Consider the following 22,190-nt stretch of genomic DNA (forward strand, 5'->3'; position numbering starts at 1 on the left):
AAAGTTGAAGGGCACACACTATAAGACTGGACTACCTCATACGAGTGAGCACCCACCACCCTGACATGAATGAAATATGTGAATCCTTAGGTGTCCTGACAAGTTCGAAGTTATAGATAGCCACTCGACGAAGCGGACCCGACGAACCGAGAGATATAAGAAAGAAGTAGCTACACGAGAGAGACTATGAGGATATAAAAGCCTATAAGCCAACTTAGAAATCATCTCTACATTTGGGAGTCCCTCACGAACATCAGCACAAGCACAAGTGAGGCAATGCTAGATGATCTTCAAATGAACCAGATACAAAAAAGCATCCCATTTATCACCATGGATCTTATAGAGTCACGTCCACAAATCCACTGACATGACTTTAGAGGCTTTATGCATCAGCGCCATGACAAGGAGAGTAGGAGGCGTGTGAATTGTGTCCGACAAAGCTAGTCATAGAGATATGAGACATGCGGAGATCATTGCAGACATCAGTAATACACTTACGGATCTTGGTAAAGGAAGTAAAAATTTGGCGCAAATGATCAAAATTATCTCAGGAGCCTACCTGTTAAGGAGGCTGTTTTCTTTTTTTATTTTCTTCCACTTTTTTTTTGGGAAAGAGTAGGAGGTGTGTGAATGTGTTTCGAAAGGATTTCAATGTTTATTTTGATGCTAGTTTCACTAATTCTATATTGATATTTTTTTAATTTTTATTTCGTAGCTAATAAAAAATGTGATGCTAGTTTCACCAATTCTATATTGATATTTTTTTAATTTTTATTTCGTAGCTAATCAAAAATGTGAATTTTAATATTTCTATATTGTTTATTTCATCTACTAATGAATTTTGTGATTTTTTCCCTAAGTCACTTTATGTTGAAAAAAACATGGAAAATAGGGTGACTATGCATGTGCTACACTCCTAGGATTGTGGATCTTAGGCGATGGCTAGGGGAGCGTTGTTCTCCCCCCATCTAAACTATCGTTGCTTGGGCGGAGATTGTGTATGTTCTTGTATGTGTAAGTGTGCATACTGATTACACATCAATTTCTTGTTTTTTAGAGATTGCGGCTTTCAAATTATATATTTGTTTTACCCACGTACATAGTAATACAAGCATATTATGTATGTAGGCCCCCTATATGAGGGCAAGACAACATCCTATAACAATGAGACTACTTCTTCTAAGAGGGCAAGACAACATCTTTTAAGAGAGAGGAAGGGGGGTTGGGAATATTCTCCTTAATTCTTTTTGTGAGGTGACCAAGACAACAAAGGGAAAGGCAAACTCATTTGAGATCGTGAGACTCCTCCACTTCTTTCTTTTATTTGATTTTTGTTTGAGAATTCACCCACATATTGCGTATGGCAATTATGTATGTTTAGCATGATTGAATGAGTGGTGTATGGTTCAAAGATTCTCTCTCTTTAAAGTTGTTTGAAGAGAGTTTTAGTTGTTATGGGCTATATGGGCATGGAAACTTTTTGAGCTCCATGTAAGCGCTTGCTTCTCACATTAAGGGCGCTTACAAAATATAGCTGCCTCCGAGGCATTCAAGGAATTTGCATTGTGGGTGGGCAATCTTGCCTGTCCATGAGCCTGGTTTTTTCCCAAGACACCCCCACCACACACCATTTAAGAGGGGCGCAACTGCGCGGGGCCTAAGCTGACAGGCAGCACAAGGATTTTGCAACAAGCCAAATCTTTCGTGAGGAGCTTCCAGTATGCATGTGGGAATGCCCTCTAAGGGAGAGGGGCCGAGGGGATGGGGGAATATGCGAATGTTCTATGGAAAGGGTTGATTAGGGGGGACGGTTATGCGAAAAGGGGGGTTTGGGAACACCGTAGTAAGAAGCTATTCTTACGGGAGGGGTTGCGTTTGGCCTTTTGATCTGCATTTTCAGCTGCTGCTGCTTCTTCGTTTTCGTCTTCGTCTTCGTCTTGGCCTTGTGTGCTGCAGCAGCAGCAGCAGCATCCCCCCATCGCCATGGCTTCCTCCCGCCACGACCGCCCCCCCTTGCTCCCCTCCTCCCTCTACGCCTCCTCTGGCCTCTCCTCCTCCTTCGCCCGCTCCATCACCCGCTCCTCCCCCCTCCCCTTCCCTCGCACCATGGCCGATCCCTCCCCCTCCCCTCCCCCTCCCTCCTCCTCCTCCTTCTCCATCCCTGCCCCTAGTGAACCTGGCAAAATCGCCATGTATTCCCCCCAGTTCTACGCCGCTTGCACCTTTGGTGGCATCCTCAGCTGCGGCCTCACCCACATGGCCGTCACCCCTCTCGATCTCGTCAAATGCAACATGCAGGTACTCCGATCTCCGCCTCTCAAGCCTTCGATTCCCAGGTTCCTCCGGTGTATCGCTCAGGGAATGTCCTGGAAATCTTGCCGTTTCCTTATTGGCTCGCATCTATCTCAAATTTCTCCAGACACAAAAGATCTGGCTGCTTTTTGCCTCGTTCCGAACTGTAAAGGGTCATTTTCGCTTTATATCCTCTTCGCGCTTGTTTGCTGGTTTGTCTCTCATTTCCGCTTCTATTTTCAGATCGATCCTGCCAAGTACAAAAGCATTGCCAGTGGTTTTGGCATTCTTTATAAAGAACAAGGGCCGAAGGGCTTTTTCAGGGGCTGGGTTCCAACACTTTTGGGCTACAGTGCCCAGGGTGCCTGCAAGTTCGGATTCTACGAGTATTTCAAGAAGTATTACGCTGATTTGGCTGGTCCTGAAAACGCTGAAAAGTACAAAACCCTTGTCTATTTGGCGGGGTCAGCCTCAGCTGAATTTATCGCCGATGTTGCTCTCTGCCCGTTTGAAGCTGTGAAAGTTCGTGTGCAAACTCAGCCTGGGTTTGCAAGAGGCTTGGCTGATGGGTTTCCCAAGTTTGTCCAATCCGAGGGCTACCCAGGGTATTAATGTGGCCCGTAATGCTACCTTTTTTCCACAATAGACTCCCTATTAGGGCGGTGTCTTACATTTTTTGCTTTCGTGGCAGGCTTTATAAGGGGCTAGTCCCACTCTGGGGTCGTCAAATTCCTTGTAAGTGTCCCAACTGGACTCCTTGAATTTTGCGCTTGTCTATTTGTACATTTTCATCAACTGTGCTATATTGTCTATTGTAGACACAATGATGAAGTTTTCATGCTTTGAGAAGACGGTGGAATTGCTTTATGAGCATGTTGTTCCAATTCCAAAGAATGAGTGCTCAAAAACTACACAGTTGGGAGTTAGTTTTGCTGGTGGTTACATCGCTGGAATTTTCTGTGCGGTTGTCTCTCATCCTGCCGACAACTTAGTATCTTTTCTCAACAATGCAAAGGGTGCCACCGTTGCAGATGTAAGGATATGCAGGAAGTCCTCTTTTCTTACCGTGAACCACAACTTGAAATTCTTTTTAGTTCTTCGATTTTGGTGTAACAGCATGGAACACATCAGAGGGATGGTCTTGTTTGTCTGCCTTCTTAGTTTGTTTCTCTGTTCTGAAGGTTTGGATTATCAGAAAGCCTCTTACCGCTTGTGATGTCTTGTCTATGAAGGCTGTTAAACAAATGGGAGTCATGGCATTGTTCACTCGTGGTCTCCCACTTCGTATTGTGATGATTGGTACCCTAACGGGAGCGCAGTGGGGAATTTACGATGCTTTCAAGGTTTTTGTGGGATTGTAAGTTTCTCAAACTCTTACAATGAACGATGTACTTTTTCCTTTCAGTAATCAATGTAGAGGAACAGATGCCCCATGGACATCTGTGCATAACATTGTGTGCATGTGCATGTGTGCACACTTGTCCCTCTGTCTCTCTCTCTGTCTGTATGTGCGTGTACATATGTATTTATGGTTGTATATACATAAATGTGTGCACATATAGACATTTTGTATGTACATGTGCTTGTGCATGCATGTGCATATGTATGTGGGCACAGATATGAGTATATGTGCACGAGCCCTACACGTAAATGTGTACGTGGACAATGGTTGTATTGTTCTTTGCAAAGCTCGTTGACTAGGCCAGGCATTGTATTGAACATTCTCTTTTTTTCCCATTTTTTACTGTCCACAATATTGGGTGTATGCCCGCCTCTACAGGACTGTTTGGACTCTGTATGGATATAGGTTTTGTTCGTCTTACTTTACTAGTCAGCATTTTGTATTTAGATAGGTTCAACCTGTCTGCCTTTTTGGCTAATGTGATCGTATACCCATCAGCGATCAGTTGCCGCTGTTACTGAAATTTCTTCATTCTGATTGTATCTAAAGTTTTGCTACAAACTTCTACTTCCCATCTTCCAAGCCATTTTAGTAGTGCCTGTTTACAAGGATATTTGTTTTTGTTTGTTTTCTGTAGAGTGGGCCTTGAATACCAGTTTTGCAATCTCTGTCTTGAGTTGACTGTCCTCGTAGACGTTCGCATACGCCCCTCTCCCCAAGAGAGAGAGAGAGAAGAGAGAATATTGTAGACAGAAACTTAGTATGGAGACCCTTGTATAAACGGATGCTCATGTGTGGATTTGTGTGTGTGAGAGAGCATATGCTTATGCTCGATTGGAGAGGCTAAAATGAAATCGCTTAGGCTTCACAAGCAGTTGTAGCTTGAATGAAGAGATTTTGGACTACTTTTTGATTAGCCCTCTCCTTCAGTGCTAGCCTTCGTCATGGCTGAGTTTGCCCTTCACCTTCGGAGTGCCGACAGAAACTCAGTACGAAGAGTTTGTATAAATGGATGCTCAAGTATGTGTGGGTGTGTGCATTTGTATGTGTGGGCATATTTTTATACTATGGTCTACACCCACTGTTGGGCATTGATGACATCAGTGGGGACGTCATAGTAGCTAGTCCCTGCTATGTGTGATGGAGTTTATGGTTTTCAATCTTATGAGTGACCATCGAGAGATTGAAACTGCACTATGTTGTGTTTTTAGAGGATGAGTTTGGGAATGCTCTTGGATTCATCTAGGTATATGCTTATACTATGGTCTACATCCATTGTTGCGGTCGGTGGGGATGTTATAGTAACTAGTCCTTGCTATGCGTGATGGAGTTTATGATTTTCAACCTTTTGAGTGACTATCATAAGTCTGAATTTGCACTATGTGTTCTGTTTTGGAGGATGTGTTTGGGTAGGTTCTTGGATCTCTCTCTCTCCCTCGCTCACACTTTTTTTTTGGTGAGAAGAATATTTTATTTATGTGAAATAATTACATTCATAGATACTCTAAAAGCGGAGTAAGTACTACTCAACCGAAAATCTAAGTATAAGCCATATATACATCATGGTCAATCAAATGTGTCTGAAAGCAATCATAAAACGATTGCCGCAGAGATCTTTTGAAAAAAACAAAAGATGGAAAAGTAGGATCACCAAAGACTCTATGATTTCTGTCCATCCATAGAGTCCAAAGTGCCTAGTAGCGCACCCAAACAAAAATCAAATCAAAACCCTACCTAGTTGGGTGAAAACCAAATAATCAAAAGAACCTGGCAAAAGTAACAGTAGGAAATCTCGCTCGAAGCCCCTGACGAATGAGTGTGGAAATCACAAGTATGTGGACAGTAGCATAAAATGTGAGGCACAGATTCAATAGAATGTAGACATCGGTGGCAAACAACCGAGGCAATATGTCTACGCGCGAGTAACTGCCGAGATGGAAAAATGCCAAGTAGGACTCGCCAGAGAGAAACCTGTTGCCTAAGAGAGACTTTATAACGCCAAAGGAGACGCAACTGCTTTCGCCACCACTTTGATGGGTGATCCATATGCCAAACAGAATTGGCTCTATCAGAAACCCAAGCAGAGGTAACAACACTTTATACAAAAAAGGCACTGTGATATGTGACAGCTTCAAAGGACGGGCTTAAGAAGAGGAAGAATGGAGAATCCAATCCTCAAGCCTATCCCGAAGTTCCAAACGAGGTACCGATAAGAAAGGTTGAAGCATTTCTGCAATTTTGTGCCATAAAGGACGATAATGAGCTCCCAAACCATACTTGCTAGTAGTCGCAGAAAAAGATAAAAGAGTGTCATCATCCTGAAGTACATCCGTCACAGAAGCAATCCCTTTGAAAGATCTAAAATAAGAATGCCTGTGTTCTTGTATAGCCAAAGGAGGGTGGAATACTTTGGACCAATAAATATTCTCAGCCCTACCATTCCATTCCAAGTGGGATAAAATATGCTTCCAATCAAGAAGCAAACAAGAGACAAAAGGGCGGCCTCTGATCTTGCCTTGAATAGAGCCAAGTAGAAAATCCCATTGTGTAGGCTGCCAATGCCCAAAAGCAGAAGTATCAATATGCAACAAAAGAGAGCGGATCATGAAAGCCCAAGGCTGATCCCCTTGCATAAACTGCAACATCATTTTCCCCCTGTGAGCAAGTATATGCACTTGAATATTGAGTATGTTCAAACCCCCATGCATCTCTCTCTCTCTCACACACACACACACACACACACACACACAGCTGGTGGTGGTGGGGATGTGATAGTAACTAGTCCCTGCTATGTGTGATGGAGTTTATGGTTTGCAACCTTATAAGTGACTATCATGAGATTGAAACTGCACACTGTGTTCTGTTTTTGGAGAATGAGTTTGGGCATGTTCCTGGATCTCTCTCTTTCTGAGAGAGAGAGAGAGAGAGAAGAGTTGTGATGACAATCGAATGTCTCTTGCTTTTGTTTGAGAGAGAGAGAGAGAGAGAGAGAGAGAGAGTCGTAATGCCAATTGAATGTCTCTTGCTTGAGAGAGAGAGGGAGAGAGAGAGAGAGGGAGAGAGAGAGAGAGTTGTGATGTCAATCTAATGTCTCTTGCTTTTGTTTGACTTGCAGGCCAACGACTGGAGGTGTGGCAAAGAAGTGAGGCGAGCTGCTTAACAGTTTTAAATGTGGCCTCTTTTGCGATTATTTTTTGACAAAACTAACTGAGGTGAAAGGTGTGAGCGGCACTGTTTAGCTATTTTTTTGGTAAGAAACTGGAGTCATACTCGATGGCTCTGAGCATGTGTTTCTTGTTCTGAGATCACAAGCATAGGATATGCATAAATGTCTTTGAAGCCGATTAGAAGGCATATGGCCAAGCCTACTGTGTCGATTCAGGTACTTAATTTGGAGGGCATTTTTGTGAGTTGCTGTGGTTATCCATTTTAGTGAACAGCAGGGGAGTTGCTACCACAAGCTGTTATTTCTTTCAATAAGCCTGAGATACAGTCTGTAGGAATAATGTTTACATCTATCCAATCCTTGAATGGAAAAAATTTTACATCTATTAAATCCTTCATGGGGGACAAAAGGTACTACTTATACAGTCATCGGAATTAAGAAAGCAAGGGCATTCTAAGACGATGACCTATTTTACCTATTTTTATCTAGAATCAATGACAAGTGCTTTTGTTGTCTCAGTGCACATATTTTTCATTATAGAATCTGACAGTTACTTGGCCTTGATGGAGTCTGTATTTTTGTGCCGCTTGGCAAGCTACCAATCTGATGAAGTGAATGAGAATTCTACAGTCATGGAGTATACTTTATATCCTGAATGCAAATGGACGTCTGTGGAGGGATTTTGTGGCACTTTCCCAGTGACCATTTTGATAGAGAGTGCACGAGAATTCTACGCAGTCCTTGAGTACTTTAAACTGGATGTGCGTGTTCAACACCTTTCTGTCACTCTTTTAAGCAATTGTATTGACTTATCGTAAGTAGTTGAGCAAGCGCAAGCAGGCATGTGGCTGCAAGCTGTCAATCGTTTCGTTCTGGCCTGGGCAACTGCTTTAAGCTAGAAGTGGTTCCTCAATCATGCATGTAATAGGTCTTGTTTCAGCCCTTTAGGCTCCCTTGGTTAGAAGCAACTGCCCTAGATGCATAGCTATCAAAACTGGGAAATCAGTGCTTCTTTAGCAATACTGTGCAGGAAATGCGACTCTTATCAAGGAGTAGATTTAGCAAGGATTGGGTGCATTTCCTGCTCCTAGATAAGAGGCAGCATTTCCTAGCTGGGATTCCTGGTTTTTGTCTTATCTTCTGCCCTGCTCATAGGATACATGAAGGTGTTGTTACTGTCACTATGTATATGCCCACCAGGTCTTGAGAGCTGGAGGCAAAAGAAGTGTGGCTTTTTTGTCTCCCTGGTCAAGATGATAATGGATATGCACCTTTCCAATATGGACCTTTCCAAAATAGTTGGGCTTCTTTTTTAAATTTGACAGTACTTTGCATTTGTGATTGTGCTGTCCATGTGCAAATTACACTCTTATTTTAGGCCATGATTGCCAAGGAAAGTTGGGTCCTTCCAATCATCGTTGGATTGTGTTGAGTTTCTTCTGTGGACTTGTAAGGCTTTGCATGGGCTTCGTATGCACGTGAGTAAAGCTTCCACAATCATTCTGTGAGTTACGTTGACTTAGATAAATAAGGTCCATCAAATTTTTACTAGCCAAGTTTAGTGAACAAGCCATGGAAGCTTATTTTAATTGAGAATTCTCTTTTTCAAGGTTAGGGAACAAGTCTTAGGTTGTTTTAGTGATCACCCACCATCACGCAGCAAGGAATAGAGAACAGTTTAAGCTTGCATGTGAATATATCTAGCTGTGAGCTATGTAAATGGCCCACACTGAACCTTGGCTCTCATCCAGGGACTGGACAAAATATTGGTTTCTCATGTTGTTTGCCACCTATATGTGTATTCAGACTTATCTGCCTCTATTCAATCCTTTCAACTCATTCATCGCATTCCTTGCATGTTGGACCAAACCCACACAAACAATTGTGGCAGATCTGGTGACCATCTCTTAGCTGAGCACAAGTAGAAAGAAATGTCGACATAGATCTTGTCAGCCTTTTCCCCATATTTTCCGAAAATTTGACCATGACAACTATTGTCTTTCAAAAGATCCATACACAAGGTGTACCTCTAGTTGGGAATGGAGTTCATACTCACACTCCTAGACATGCACTTGGATGAAAATTATCCACCAAGTCATTAAACTCAGAATTGCTGCTGAAGATTAAAGAACAAAGATGTTTATCACAAAATCATGATTAAAGATGGAGATGAGTATAAAAAAGGCTTTAAAATGTATTATCGGTTTAGAATATTGCCTTGATGGTTATTAATTTTCCAACAATATTGAATTCAACTTATAAGTAGTTGGATTTCTCAGCCCATATATCTAATAAGTTTGTATCGATTTCTTTCTGCATTTACTAGATGTACATCAATTGTATGAAGTCCTAGGAACAAGCCATCTATTTGCCACAATAAATATGTTTCTAATGGTACAAAGAATGGAGTTCTAGGACATATCATAACTTTTACAGGTATCATGGTTGATTTAGCCTATGTACAAGTGGTAAAACAATGGAATTAACCCCTGAGAACACAACTTTTTTAAGGACTAACTTCATTCAAAAGGTGCTTTATAAAGAAGTATTAAAAAAGGGCCTCCTCATTCACTACTCTATTTTTAAAAAGCGTTCCCACATGGTTTCTACAAGCAGAGGTTGCTCATGGTCATATTTTTCATACCCATGTCTTATTCAGGCTAATGCAAGTGGAAAAAGAGTGGGAGCATGGCCATGGGGTTGTAGAAAGCATCGAATAGATGTCTATGTCTTGCAAAATGCAACCACACTTCCATTAAATACATTTGTATTGGATTGGATTGTTACTGTTTTTGAAGCCTTATGTGGATGTAAGTTAAAGCTTTATATTTAAGTAAAGTTTCTCGAAGCTATAATAGACAAGAAACTTGTAGTTGAATTGCAAAATTATTAAAACAAACTTGTACATTGAGCAAAAATAATTGTTTGGGAATATCAACATAGAGATATTGTATACCTCAGGCTACATAAGCATATAGATGAGGTACAACACCCATAGGTTCTTTTGATCATACTTATCTTGAAGAGTACTTTTATATTGAAGAGCTCAAAGCAACACAAATTTTATGGAGAAGTATGGCTTGCCAATTTAACTCTACATGGATTCTAAGATAGAGGGGAGGAAGATTTATGAAGAGGGATTCACTTAGTTTAGTTACACAATGACACTAGTGTGCTTCAACCCTTAAGAAACACCATCTTATTCAAAACATAAGCATCTACGTGCTTTATTGTGGGACAACACCAACACAAAGATGGTGCAAAGATTCCTTTGATTGGAGGACTTTCCCATTGAAGAGCTCAACACATGCAACTTTTATGAGCAACTTTTATCATGGCCAAACAATATACTTTGGAGACAATGGCTTGCCTATTGAACTCGATATAGATTCTAAGATAGAGTGGGAGAAATATTTTCTAAGGGGGATTCGCTAGTTTAATCACACAATGACATTTTTGTGCCTTAACCCTTAAGAAATACTAGCTTATAAGAAACATAGGCCATGCACATAACACCATTTTATATGCCATACGGGTGATTGACCTTCAAGAAATATCATCTTATGCAAAAAAACAAGGGCTGTCATCTAGTAAGTACCCCATCCAAGCACGTCTATGGCATACACACAAACTCTAAAACCCCTTTGCATGATGACCCATGCAGCCTAGGCATGACTCACACGGGGGTGAGGTGCTCTGGCTCAACTCGAGTGAAGCACACTTCCAGGATCTACCGAAGAAGGGTTGGCTTTTCGATACGCTTATGCGGCCGGCTACCATGCATGCAGTGACCTTCTGGGGATGCGATCTCCCGGAGGCAGAGTGGAGGAAATTTGAGCGGCTATAGGTGATCATGGGGTGCAAGATGATTCAGTGTAAGCCCTCAATCCCACATGAGATAATACAGGCAGAGCTCGCCATGACACCTCTCCAAGTTGATGCCATCTTTTCGAAAGTTACTGCACTTAGGTGTTATAGATGCATCTACATGGTGAAGGCCCCTTGAGATTTATGTTGATGTGGCAAGAATTACGAGAAGATATGCACTCTAGAATTAACATATGGATGGTTCAACTTATTCTTGGAGGATGCCTTAACGATAAATTGAAAAAATGGAAACCATCCACATAACTAAATGTGACTTATTAAATCACAACCATGGATTGGGCTTGCAAAATAAGGGATAAAATGAATTTGTAGATAAAAGAGAAACAAAAAGTTTTCTTCAAGGAATCGATACTTAGAGCCATCCTAAGATCATGGTGAGGATTTGAACATTCTAATAGCTAAAGTCAAAATATGAGCTCCCCCAAAGTTGAATTTAAGAAAGAACGATAGGATGGAATGGGGTTTTATTGAGTAGACAATGAAGATATAACTCTCAAAGTGAAAGTTCAACTAGCTAAAAAGATCATCACACAAGGCTAACCCTTGTCTTCTCTCCCTCTACAATGGCTTACACATTCTCGGTGAAAAGGAGGGGGAATTTTTGATTGACTTTATTTTGCAACTATGCAATAGTCGATCAACTGTTCCTAGACTCAAGTAGATATATCAATTGGAGCTACTGATTACCTCCAAGGCCCACAATGTGTTTCTAGTGCCTTTGCTGAACTACATGCAGGCCCGCATGTCCACATGCTTCGAAAGCTGCCCCCTAGGGATGAGGAGGGTCATATCCTTACTGCTAACCATTTTGTGATGACAATAATCTTAGCCCCATAAATGAGAAGCAATCATACTGAATGATATTTTCATCCTAGCACCATGATCTAAGATCAACCATAGCAAGATCACAAAATTTATGGAATTGAAAAATCCCCATCTTAATGGTGGCTAACTAGCAAGGATGCATGCCTATTTCAAAACTCAACCTTTTAGACTTCTAGGCATCCATATTGACTTTGAGGTTTGTTTGAAGGATGGACGGAAGGACTAAGTCAATAAAAATATAAGAGATGAGATAAAAGAATTGCAAGGATTCCATCTTATTTCCCTTTATCCTAGGTCATTTTTATACCCTTCATCCATCTAGTTTATCTTTTATTGAACCCCTCTAATAGTGGAATGAATGAGCTTACCTGTCTCCTTAGTTTGATCTCAACGAACTTCTAGAAAGAGACCAAATTTGATCCTTTCTTTTACTTAACAATACAAAACCAAACTCAAGGTAGTTTGAAACAACTACAATATGTTGCTTTGAAATTTGCGCTAGCAAATAATAAAAAATGTGGAAATCCACGTGCAAAGCTTGGGAATGCCTCTTAAACAATTATTTCTAATGATTCCATATTTCTCTTTCATTTGATCCAAAACCATACTTTATGATATGGATCTAAAGTTATCCCTAAACTCACAAAAAATAAATTTATGCTTCCTAGGTTTGTAAAAAACATGATATATGTAGTGGTACGTTGTGTACTTGTCTTCATAAATTCTTTTAATCCAACGTTTAAAAGTTCATGCTATTATGAACATCAAGAATGAAAAAAATAACACGGAATGCGTGGCAAGTTGCATCCTTATCTTATGCGGTGTGTGCTCGCTATTCGTATGAGTGTGTAGCAGTGTGTGCACCACTTATGCGATGAGTGTGTAGTAGTGAGTGCACCACTTATGCAATGAGCGACAGTATGTGTAGCAGTGTGTGCACCATTCATACACATGGTTGGATATATGGCTACGACTATATGAGTGTGTAGCAATGTGTGCACCACTTACGCGAAGATGGTATGTGTAGGAGTGTGTCCACCATTTATCTATGATTTGTTGATTTTACATCGCTTAAATGCTGAAAGATATATTGGTGATTAATTTCAAGGCTTCTTATGCTTGAAATATTTGCAATATTTATGGATGTTGTGAATTCAGGGGGAAAGAGTAACTAATGGGGCGATGGCTATTGGTAGCAAGCATGATTCGCCATATTTTGGTGCGTGATGCGGGGAATAAACAAGGCTTACTCAAAAAGCATAGTTTTTAAAATTACAAATGCTCATGTACATATTTTACTTTTTAGAACATTAGAGGCTTAGCCTAAGCATATTAACTAAAGTGGGAAAAGCAAAATCTATTTCTAGAAAAGGCAAGCTATTTTGAAAAGTGTGTGTGTGGCTTATCTTTAGTTCGTGCATGGCGGAGATGTACATGAGCTTGTATCAGTTGTCACTCGAAATTATTAAATCAATCAAATATACATAGGAAGTGAAAGATGAGCACCACTCCTATGGGGGAGATTGCACCTAGCGCGCTTGTTATCTTTTTCGTTTGTGAGTTTTGGAAGATCATGCATATTTTTATGTATAGTTTTCGTTGTGTTTTCAATGATTTGCAGGTTTCGCGAGCGATTCCCATTGTAGTGGTATCATAGCAAGGCTTCATCGATCCAAAGCATGAGAAGTGCACAGGCCTGTAAGCAAATCAGTCACGAACTATAGGTAGAGGAAAAGTGCAAAAGAAAGTGGGACAAGCAAGCCGCAATGTACAATCAAAGAAGACACACGTAGGGAAAGTCGGCACGGAGATGCAAAAAAAAAAAACGCCAAAAAGAACGTTGCAACAGTGTGGAGAATAGGTAAAACATCGTCGATCAACAAAACTTTTGAAAAAAAGGTGGTTGCAGTTGCACGGAGAACATGTGAAACGTTGTTGATTAGTCAAAGCTCCATTAAAAGAGACCGACAACGACAGCGAACAAGGCATAGTACAAGCCACCATTGGCGTCATTGGCGACTTCTGAGATTGCTTTCAAAACTTCCTGGGAGGTCACCCATCCCAATATTGTTCTAGCCCAAGCACGCTAAACAATTGTGACTCTCCATTAGGTCAAGTTGTTCTATCTTACATAGTTTATGGGCACAAAGATATATTTCAAGGGAAAAACTACAAGCAAGGGAGCAACCCAAAGGATTTTGGAAGTGGACAAGCAGGTGTTTACAAGCACAAGACACAAACTATAAGTGTTATTGGACACAAGCTTTGCTTTGTACTTTGCAACGTGGACGCAATCGTTGGAATCGTGTGAGTCTGAGAGACCACAAAGATACTTTACTCAACAAATAGTCGCTTTCAAAGCTTGGGAACCAAATCGAGATAACTCTTGTGTTTGTGTGTATTTCCTTTCATAGTGATTTTTCTTGCTTGCATCGTGCACAATTCTAACTATGTCAAGAAAGCATATTCTATTAGAAATAAGTCAAGAAAGCATATTCTATTAGAAATAAGTCATCGTGAAGACCTACATCACGTCGAGGATGTGGGAATTGATCAATACTAGCCATAGAAAAGTCCAACACTAGTGACACTTACTAGGGAAGAGTGGCAAGCACTCTATCAACATGAGAACGACATTGTCAAATGACTGAAGATGCACCACAATAAGTGACATCAACTTGGAAGCCACCTATATCTACTGCGGAAGAGGACCCTATGATTACATAGGATTCATTGAAGGCATGGAAACAAAATGCGCAGAACCTTGAGCAAGAACTTGAGTACATGCACAATATGTGCAACACACACAAAGACAACAAAAGACATGAAACTCGAGTACTAAAGGAGCTGACTGAAGTCACAAAAAAGTGTAGGAAAGATGATGATAAAAGCGACAACAGTGAACCACGATGGGACACCACCGTTGATGAGCATGAAAGAAGCAAGACAAGACATCAAAGAAAGAAGAAGCATCATGTGAAGACTTCATTGCAACGACGCCACGATATTGTCCCTTCGCATGAGTCCAGTGATGATGGAGACAACATGGGGAAGGCCATCCTAAAAGCACTCAAGCTACATGATAAAAAGAAGTCAGGTAAGATCAATCGCAAAACTTTTACTTTTTCAAAGTATGATGCTAAAAGAGATGGATAGGCTCTACTTGCTTGGATTAGTTCCTTCAACCAATACTTTTTAGATAATACCAAGAGATCGAAAAGATGAAGCTTGCTACAAGTCATGACAAGCAATGCAAATATTCACGTAGATCCATAGCGTAAGAAGCTATAGATGATCGAAGCATGCGCACATCAACACGAATACTAGGACACAAACCCTTAATAAAGATACATCATTGCTTCTTTCATGGTACTTTTTCAATGGCTTGTAATTGAATTAGGATTGAAAGATATTTCTCAATGTATGTATCTACACTTTCATTATCCAACTATCTCATTCTTCGCCATTGCCTACGAGAATCCTGTTCGAACTGTATAGGTAAGAAGCGCTTCTTAATTTTATCTTTGAGTGCTTTCCATATCTTCAAAATGCGTGTGCTTTTTGCAAGTACATTCCTTGTCATATCATTTCAATTGAAGATAATCACATAGATTCCAAGAAAGTAGAGACCATAAAAGTTCCAATATTACATCATCAAGTTACTACTTTACTCTAGTGATTTGTAGATTGTATTATCTATTTATAAGCTTTTAAATTGTATTAATCCATTTGTGGTCCACAAATATCTTTGACTGTCTGCATTCAATATGTTTCTGTGTAACAATTGAATTGTCTAAGATTTGTCTTCTCGTCTTTTGTGCCATGTTGAAAGCTAGTTTGATTTCTAATACCTCTATCGAACCATTAAAAAACTTCTTTGAGACTTTGCCTTTGGTTCTCCTCCGAAATATGTTGCGTCCAAAGAACGCATTTTGTGCAATGTATTGAGATTTCTCCATTCCCTAAGTGGACTAAATTTCAAGGCATCCATATTTTTTCACAAAATATGGAAGGTGGTTATAGATACTATACTAAATCACAAAAAATAAGAAGTCATTATCGGTGTGCTAAAAGATGCAAAAAAGATATACCTAAAAGAAAGAATAAATTTCTCTTACCATATAGTGTATTATACTGTAGCTTATCCAAGCTTGTTTCAATATATTCCAAAATCTTTCGTTCCTCTGCCTTTTTGCATCATCTAAAAAAATCGTGTATATCAAAATATGAATTTTGTGAATTTTAGACTAATTTATTAGACCAAATTTAAAGCAAGGTTTCCCATAATAAAAGCAGGAAGACACTATTTATTTTGAAAAAAAAAAGACCCAAATTTTAACATCTTCTATCTTTTAATTACACTTGGGGGATCAATCTTTATAAACCCATAAAGCATGTGTTAAGAATTACCCCTATTCTTGTACTTTTACATTTTCTCATGTAATTGGTTGAATCCCTGTACATGCTTATATTTTCAATCTTAAAAATGTAACACTCCTTCATAAATCTACATATATAAATTATGCTAAGTTGCTATTTTATAAATCCCCTCATACACATAAACGGCATGTACGTCCCCCCTTTAAAAAAATACCCCTCTATGTACTTAAGTGCTATGTTACATGTTTATGAGTGACCCCCCGAGGCAATTGTGAAACCCAAATGGGATCATGTTAAAATGGTCCTTAACTTTGGACTATCATTTTTGAGAAAGAGAAAATGGCTTTCAATATCTTGCACCACAATTTATGGACTATTAGAAACCAGCCTCTCTACCTTGAATAATGGTCACAGGATCTTAATCTTGATAGACCAAGATCCCCCTTTTGAATACTTTCTACTTCAAAAAATTATTTTATTGGACACTTAGATTCTTTCTTTGCTTCCTCCATTTTCCTACCACTTCAACAAATTGTCGCTTGCTCTTCCCACTTGCTCTATCGAATACCAAAAATCTTTCAACATCTCTCTCACGACTTCTGCTAAAGAAATTACTGGCAGCCATTTATAGAGCCATTCAGCTATGACATGTTGAAGTGTCATCATACTGTTGATCCTATTGCCTTTTCCACCATGTATTTGTAGTCGTTCATGAGTTCCCTGTAGGAAATTGGAAGTGATTACAATTCAGATTGAAAACAAGAATTGCCAAGGCAGTACTTGGAAAGCGAATATCAAGCCAATTTTTTCTTTACATCGAGCAATAGGAAAGATTTGAGGTTTGTCCATAAGCTGCCAAACGCATCAAAGCTATATATTCTCTAGGGTGATTCAGGTTAAAGCATAAGTTGACAAGAACCTGGCAGTTGTTAACTATAACATCAGTTGCTAATTTCCACACAAACAACAGATGTTTGTGACTCAAAAAGTCAAGCAACATTACCTTCGATGATTGAGCTGATTTTCAAATTCTTCAAGTTTCTGTTTTTGATAGTGGAGGGTCTGGAAATCCACCATAAAAAGAATAAATCAAATGTCAACTAAGAAACTCATTGCAGCAGAAATTAAAATCCTTCTATTAAACAATGTATCAGCCATCTGCTAGCTTGAACTAATCCAAACATTTTAAAACTTTGCATCAGACACAGTCCTTGATATTTAAAAGAAAAGAGAAGAATTTGAATGGAAATTGAAGCAATTCAACATATTACAAAAAGTAACTCAAGTCCTTTCCAAGGAAAGGGATAGCTTGCATTTGAGAATTGCAATCTTCTAGGTCTGAAGGAGCACAGTAGATAAGGGGCATCTAAAGACGATATACACATGGACCCAGCAAAGATGTAATCTATTAGTAACTAGCTAGGTCCAGCCCAATCATGTGGTTGAGGAAGCAAAGATATATAATTTATCCATGGTTTTTACTCCATGCGACTTTACCATCTTCACATGGTAATGGCACCTTTCTGCTGGAGGATTAGTCACAGCTGACACTTCCTATGTGTACAGCCAGTCACATTACGGTGACAGGATGATGGGAGATAGTGCATGGGATGGACTTTAGTTTAAAAATGAGATTACACTTGGAGGTTAGTTAAAATATAGGTATATTCTTTTAATCAAATATTCCTGGCGTATTAGTGGGCGAATTTAATTTAATAATTAATGCACAGTGAGACCTAGAACATTTAATTGTACCCTAGGCTTGCTATGTCCATAACTTGAGCTAGACTTATCAGAATCTACCACAAACTGAAACAAACGGTTACAGCTCATAGTGTACTATTTAATGTGCATGCGAGTGATAAGGGTATGATATTGCACCCTTCTCACAGGTTTAGCCGATGTAATCTCATTATGTTCTTGTGCGACTCAGCATTACCGCCTAAATGCACCAAGGCTCACGAGCAAAGTCAGTATGAAAGCAACTAGGGACTGAAGGGTATAAAATCCCCTTTTTGTGTTGGGTACGAAAACCCGGTGGATGTGCGGAGCATCCCAATCTTGTGAGGCCGGTCAATAATTATCAGGTGGTTGTGAAATAACTCCACACATTGCTTTTTACAGCTTTTTGTCATTTTTAGGGTTAGAACTGACTAATCAAGGGCCAGTTGCTTTTGCTACCTCATTCTTGCATGCATCTTCTTGAGATCTTGGCTACTCCCATGTTTTGGAAGCTGCAAATTCACACTATTCCCTGCCTCTTGCTGATGATCAGCACCTATTTCAATCACCAGGCAGCTCCAAGACAAATTGCAATTTCCTGTACAGCCTGCTGCTGCTGTTTTGATGCCTATTTTCAGGAGCACCACCTACTTATTGCCTGCATGCAGTTTTTCTGTTCCAAATCAACTACAATTTGGAGGAAAGCGCTTCTACTTGATGTTTTTGCAGTTTTCCAGATTATTTGATTTCAGTTTTGATATCTTGTTTTCACTGGAATCAGTTTTGTTCCAGTTTCTCAGACACAAAGGAGTTAGAACAAGTTTTGTCAGCTGTTTGGGAAGTTTGGCCTTGTTTGAGATAAAAACGGGGAAGAAAATTGTGATTGACAGGATCGAATCTGTGATCAACTGCAATTCGCTCTAGAGCCCTGCTCCACGGTTTTGATTGAATTCTGGCATCATTTTATGGAGGTTTTCCCCTTTTCAGGCACAGTTGCTAGATTAACTGCTGGTCGCTTTTGGGTTGATGGTTGTAGTCTTTGGCACCATTATTATTGTTGGTCATTGATTGAGGCTGTTTTTTGGGATAAAAGAATTTCTCAGTTTCTATACTAGATTTTGATTGTGGGTTTAAGGTTCTGACTCAACTACGTGGACGCTGGTTGTGACAGAGTCTACCTAATAGGGGATGAAGGCAGCATAAGGACTTCGCTTTCAGCCTGTTCCATTGGCTAGGGTTTTGGGCACTTAATAGAGATTCCAAGGTCATCACCACATCTTGGCTACATGGTGCTTAAGCTCTGGCAGGGGGATGATTGTCGTTCGTACCCCACGCGGCCTCAAATTTTGTGTGTTTCAAAAATCATTTATTTTCAGTTTTAAGACTGTGTGATGAATGATATGTGCGCATGGTTTAAATTTTCAGTCTGGTTTTGATTAAATTAATCGCTCAAAAAGACGCTTCCGAGCTGCTTTTTCTACATCAAGAAGGCCAATGATTCAATACCTCAAGCTACCTCATTGGATGACTCCAAGCCTTGGGTAATGCACACGACATCATATGGACGGTCATGGCTCTATATGAGAATTACAAGCAGAGAGCGCACTGCACAAAGGCCTCGCCCTCGCTCTGCCTCGCCCCTCCTCCCTCTCCGCTCTGCCCTGCCCTCCCCGCTCCACCTCCGCCCCCCGCCTTGTCCCCGCCCTGCGCCTCCTCCCCTTGCTGCTCCCCTGCCTTGCCTTCTCCCCAGCCCTACCTTCTCCCCCGCACCGCCGCCCCTTGCTCCGCCCCCCGCCCTGCCTTCTCCACCGCTCCACCCCTCCTTCCGCCTCCTTGCCTCCCACTCCCCCTCCTTGCCGCCCCGCACTTCCTCCCGTCCTTCTGCCCTCCTCCTACTAGTGCACCCCCCTTGCCCCTCCGCCTCCCCCCTCCTCTCCTCCTCTCCTCCCGCCTTTTCCGCCCTCCTTCCTCCTCTTCATTCCTCCTCCTCTCCCTCCTTCCTCTCCTCCCCTCTACTTTCCCTGCCGCCCTCCCATTCTCTCTCAGTTTGGGATCACATTCCGACAGTAGTCTCGCAGGACCTATGCAGCAGACTTGAGGAGCCCTTCACAGATGATGAGCTCTGGGAAGCCCTTAAGGCTCTCCCAACCCAGAAATGCCCGGGGGAGGATGGCTTGACTCCGGCCTTCTTCCAGAACTTCTAGCAGATTATCTCCACCTCTTTCCGTTTAGCCTACCAAGAGATTTTCGACACAAGCCTTCTCCCTTAGTCCTTGCGCAAGGGGTGGATTTGCTTGATCCTGAAAGGGGGAGATAGGTAAGATATCCGATAGTGGAGGCCGATCACTTTGCTTGATACTGCATACAAGATCCTCGCCAAGGTCTTAAATTTGCGGTTACGGCCTCATCTTACCGACATCATTCATGTCACACAAACTAGGTTTGTCTAGGAGCGCAACATCCTGGACAACATCTTCACGTTCTGGGAGGCAGTGGATTGGACCAAGGAGGAGTCACGGCCACTGGTCCTTCTCTTGGACTTTGAGAAGGCCTACAATAGGGTGGAGTGGTCTTTCCTCGAGGGCACTATGAGGAGATCAGGTTTCTCAGACCGATGGGTTAGAGGAGTTTCAGCACTATACGCAGGGAGCTCTAGTCAAATGATTATCAAAGGACACACAGACGAGGCCTTTCCTCTCTCTCGCTCGGTCCGCCAGGGCTGCCCACTAGCTCCCTTCCTCTTCTTGTTTGTAGCGGAGGCTCTGGGCTACTACTTGAGATCACAGGTGGCCGGTCTCACAGGGTTGAGGCTCCCAATCAGACAGGAGGAGGAGCTCCTTGACTCGGAGTTTGCAGATGACACGGCCTTGTATGTTGAGGGCACCACAGTGAGTCTAGAGAGAGTCAAAGGCGCCTTGGCTATCTATTGTGAGGCCTCGGGGGCACGGATCAATTGGACGAAATCCATAGGCTTCTTCACGGGCTTTGAGAAGACACAGGAGATCCGTGAGTGGAGGAGTGACTTTAATTTTAGATGGATACCGCGAAGCCAAACAGCGAGATACCTCGGATGCCAAGTGGGTATTGACATCATAGCAAAGCAGCAGATTGTCCTGGTCCTTGAGAGTGTTCGGCGCAAGCTTCTCTATTGGAGCTCGGCCAAATAGGTCGCGTTTTAGTGGCAAACCAAGTCGTCCTTGCCACTGCCTGGTATATTGCCTCGTGTTGGTGCTTTCACAGAGGATGCATTGGGCAGCTATGACGGTTGGTACAGAACTTCCTCTGGATTAGGTTCAGATGGCACGAGGAACACTAGGGCCCGAGTAGCTCGGCAGACGGTGATCATGCCACAGGCACTAGGAGGCTTGGGTATCATTGATCTGGAGATGCAGAGTAGGGCCCTTCTGGGCAAGATGGTGGTTCGTGGCCTCACCCTAGGTGCCGAGCCTTGGAAGCTCCTCTTACAGAGAGGGCTTCTGAGGAACACCCCACGCACTGGGGGACAGTGGCAACCTTCACATAGATGGATCTTCTTGGAGGCCCCCCTTACGGGGAAGGGCTCCCCCCTGATGAGGAGCCTCCACAGGGTTTGGCAACGACTAGCATGGGGCCTCATCCGTGCTCCGCCCAGATGCAGAGAGAAGTTTGAGCACCAGTCCCTTATGTGGCACCCAGAGGTCAGAGATCAGGAGGGACGTATGCTTGAGCAGCGGACTCACATTGGCTGGGCACAGGGGGACAATGGTCCAAGAGGGTCTTTTGGTCGCTGGAGCAGACTACCTATGGAGGCAGAGGCGAGGCTTGATGCCCTAGCGCATCTGAGAGGGGCAGGGCAGCAGATGGGCAAGATCGACTTAGCCATTCGTAAGTCCTGGTGGGAAGGACTTCACATTTGGAGAGACAACAAATGGTTGGGGCAGTTTTCTCGTATTGGTGTTCCCTTGAGGATTTTGATGCAGCGCGGCAGCATGCACCTTGGCTTCTTCCATGTAGCACCTGGAGGCCTGCTTCAGCTCCTCACTAGGAGTGACCCTGAGATGGATGGGAGTCTTGATGGGATACACTGGTAGATGATCAGAGTGGTAGGACGCTTGGGGAAGGAGTGGCACATTGATCCCAGTATCTCAGAGTAGGACACCTCTCGATGGCTCCTTTGGCTATGGGAGGGTAGACCCCTAAGGGAGGTCCAGTGGGATCCGAGGGAGTGGTTCTGGCCCTCCAAGGGCAGCATAGCTGAGACGATAGATGAGGTACCTTTCTTTTCCTACACCACACGGATTGGCAAGAGACTTCAGATGGACTTGTTGAGGTGGACTCCCTCAAGAGAAAGACACTGGGTGACCCAGAGAGTGCCCCAAGATGTTCGCTCCAGGTTTTGGACGTGGTTGTGGTCCAGCTTGCAGCTGAGGAAGATCTCATACTTCTTCTGGCTGGTAGCCCACGGAGGCTTGCCCATCGGCCCGTGGTTGGAGTAGATGCGAGTGAAGGGGCAGTGCCACTGCTGCTCAAATGGTG

At 42.1% G+C, this 22,190-nt stretch overlaps 2 protein-coding genes across 4 annotated transcripts in view; one reads left to right on the forward strand and one right to left on the reverse strand.

Annotated features, from left to right (window-relative positions):
* The first annotated feature begins 1,884 nt into the window (after positions 1-1,884).
* Positions 1,885-7,375, forward strand: PHT3;1 (phosphate transporter 3;1). Its single transcript, XM_087383736.1, has 6 exons — positions 1,885-2,298; positions 2,536-2,897; positions 2,984-3,027; positions 3,111-3,325; positions 3,525-3,649; positions 6,810-7,375. Exons 1-6 carry the CDS (start codon positions 1,984-1,986, stop codon positions 6,838-6,840), a joined length of 1,092 nt encoding a protein of 363 aa, XP_087239862.1. The 5' UTR covers positions 1,885-1,983; the 3' UTR covers positions 6,841-7,375.
* An 8,728-nt stretch (positions 7,376-16,103) lies between these two features.
* Positions 16,104-22,190, reverse strand: part of LOC147895591 (mediator of RNA polymerase II transcription subunit 9-like) — a 64,153-nt gene continuing 58,066 nt past the window's right edge. For all 3 annotated transcript variants that reach the window (XM_087384163.1, XM_087384164.1, XM_087384162.1), the window contains 2 exons: positions 16,957-17,015; positions 16,104-16,673 (listed from right to left, as the gene is read on the reverse strand). In XM_087384163.1, the coding sequence (XP_087240289.1) occupies positions 16,616-16,673; positions 16,957-17,015 (117 nt within the window). In that variant the 3' untranslated portion in view covers positions 16,104-16,615. The remainder of the gene's footprint in view (positions 16,674-16,956; positions 17,016-22,190) is intronic.

The sequence above is a fragment of the Dipteris shenzhenensis genome, chromosome 13, assembly GCF_047967505.1.
Source record: "Dipteris shenzhenensis isolate YYH24624 ecotype China chromosome 13, Dip_SZ_1.0, whole genome shotgun sequence".
Taxonomy (NCBI): Eukaryota; Viridiplantae; Streptophyta; class Polypodiopsida; order Gleicheniales; family Dipteridaceae; genus Dipteris; species Dipteris shenzhenensis.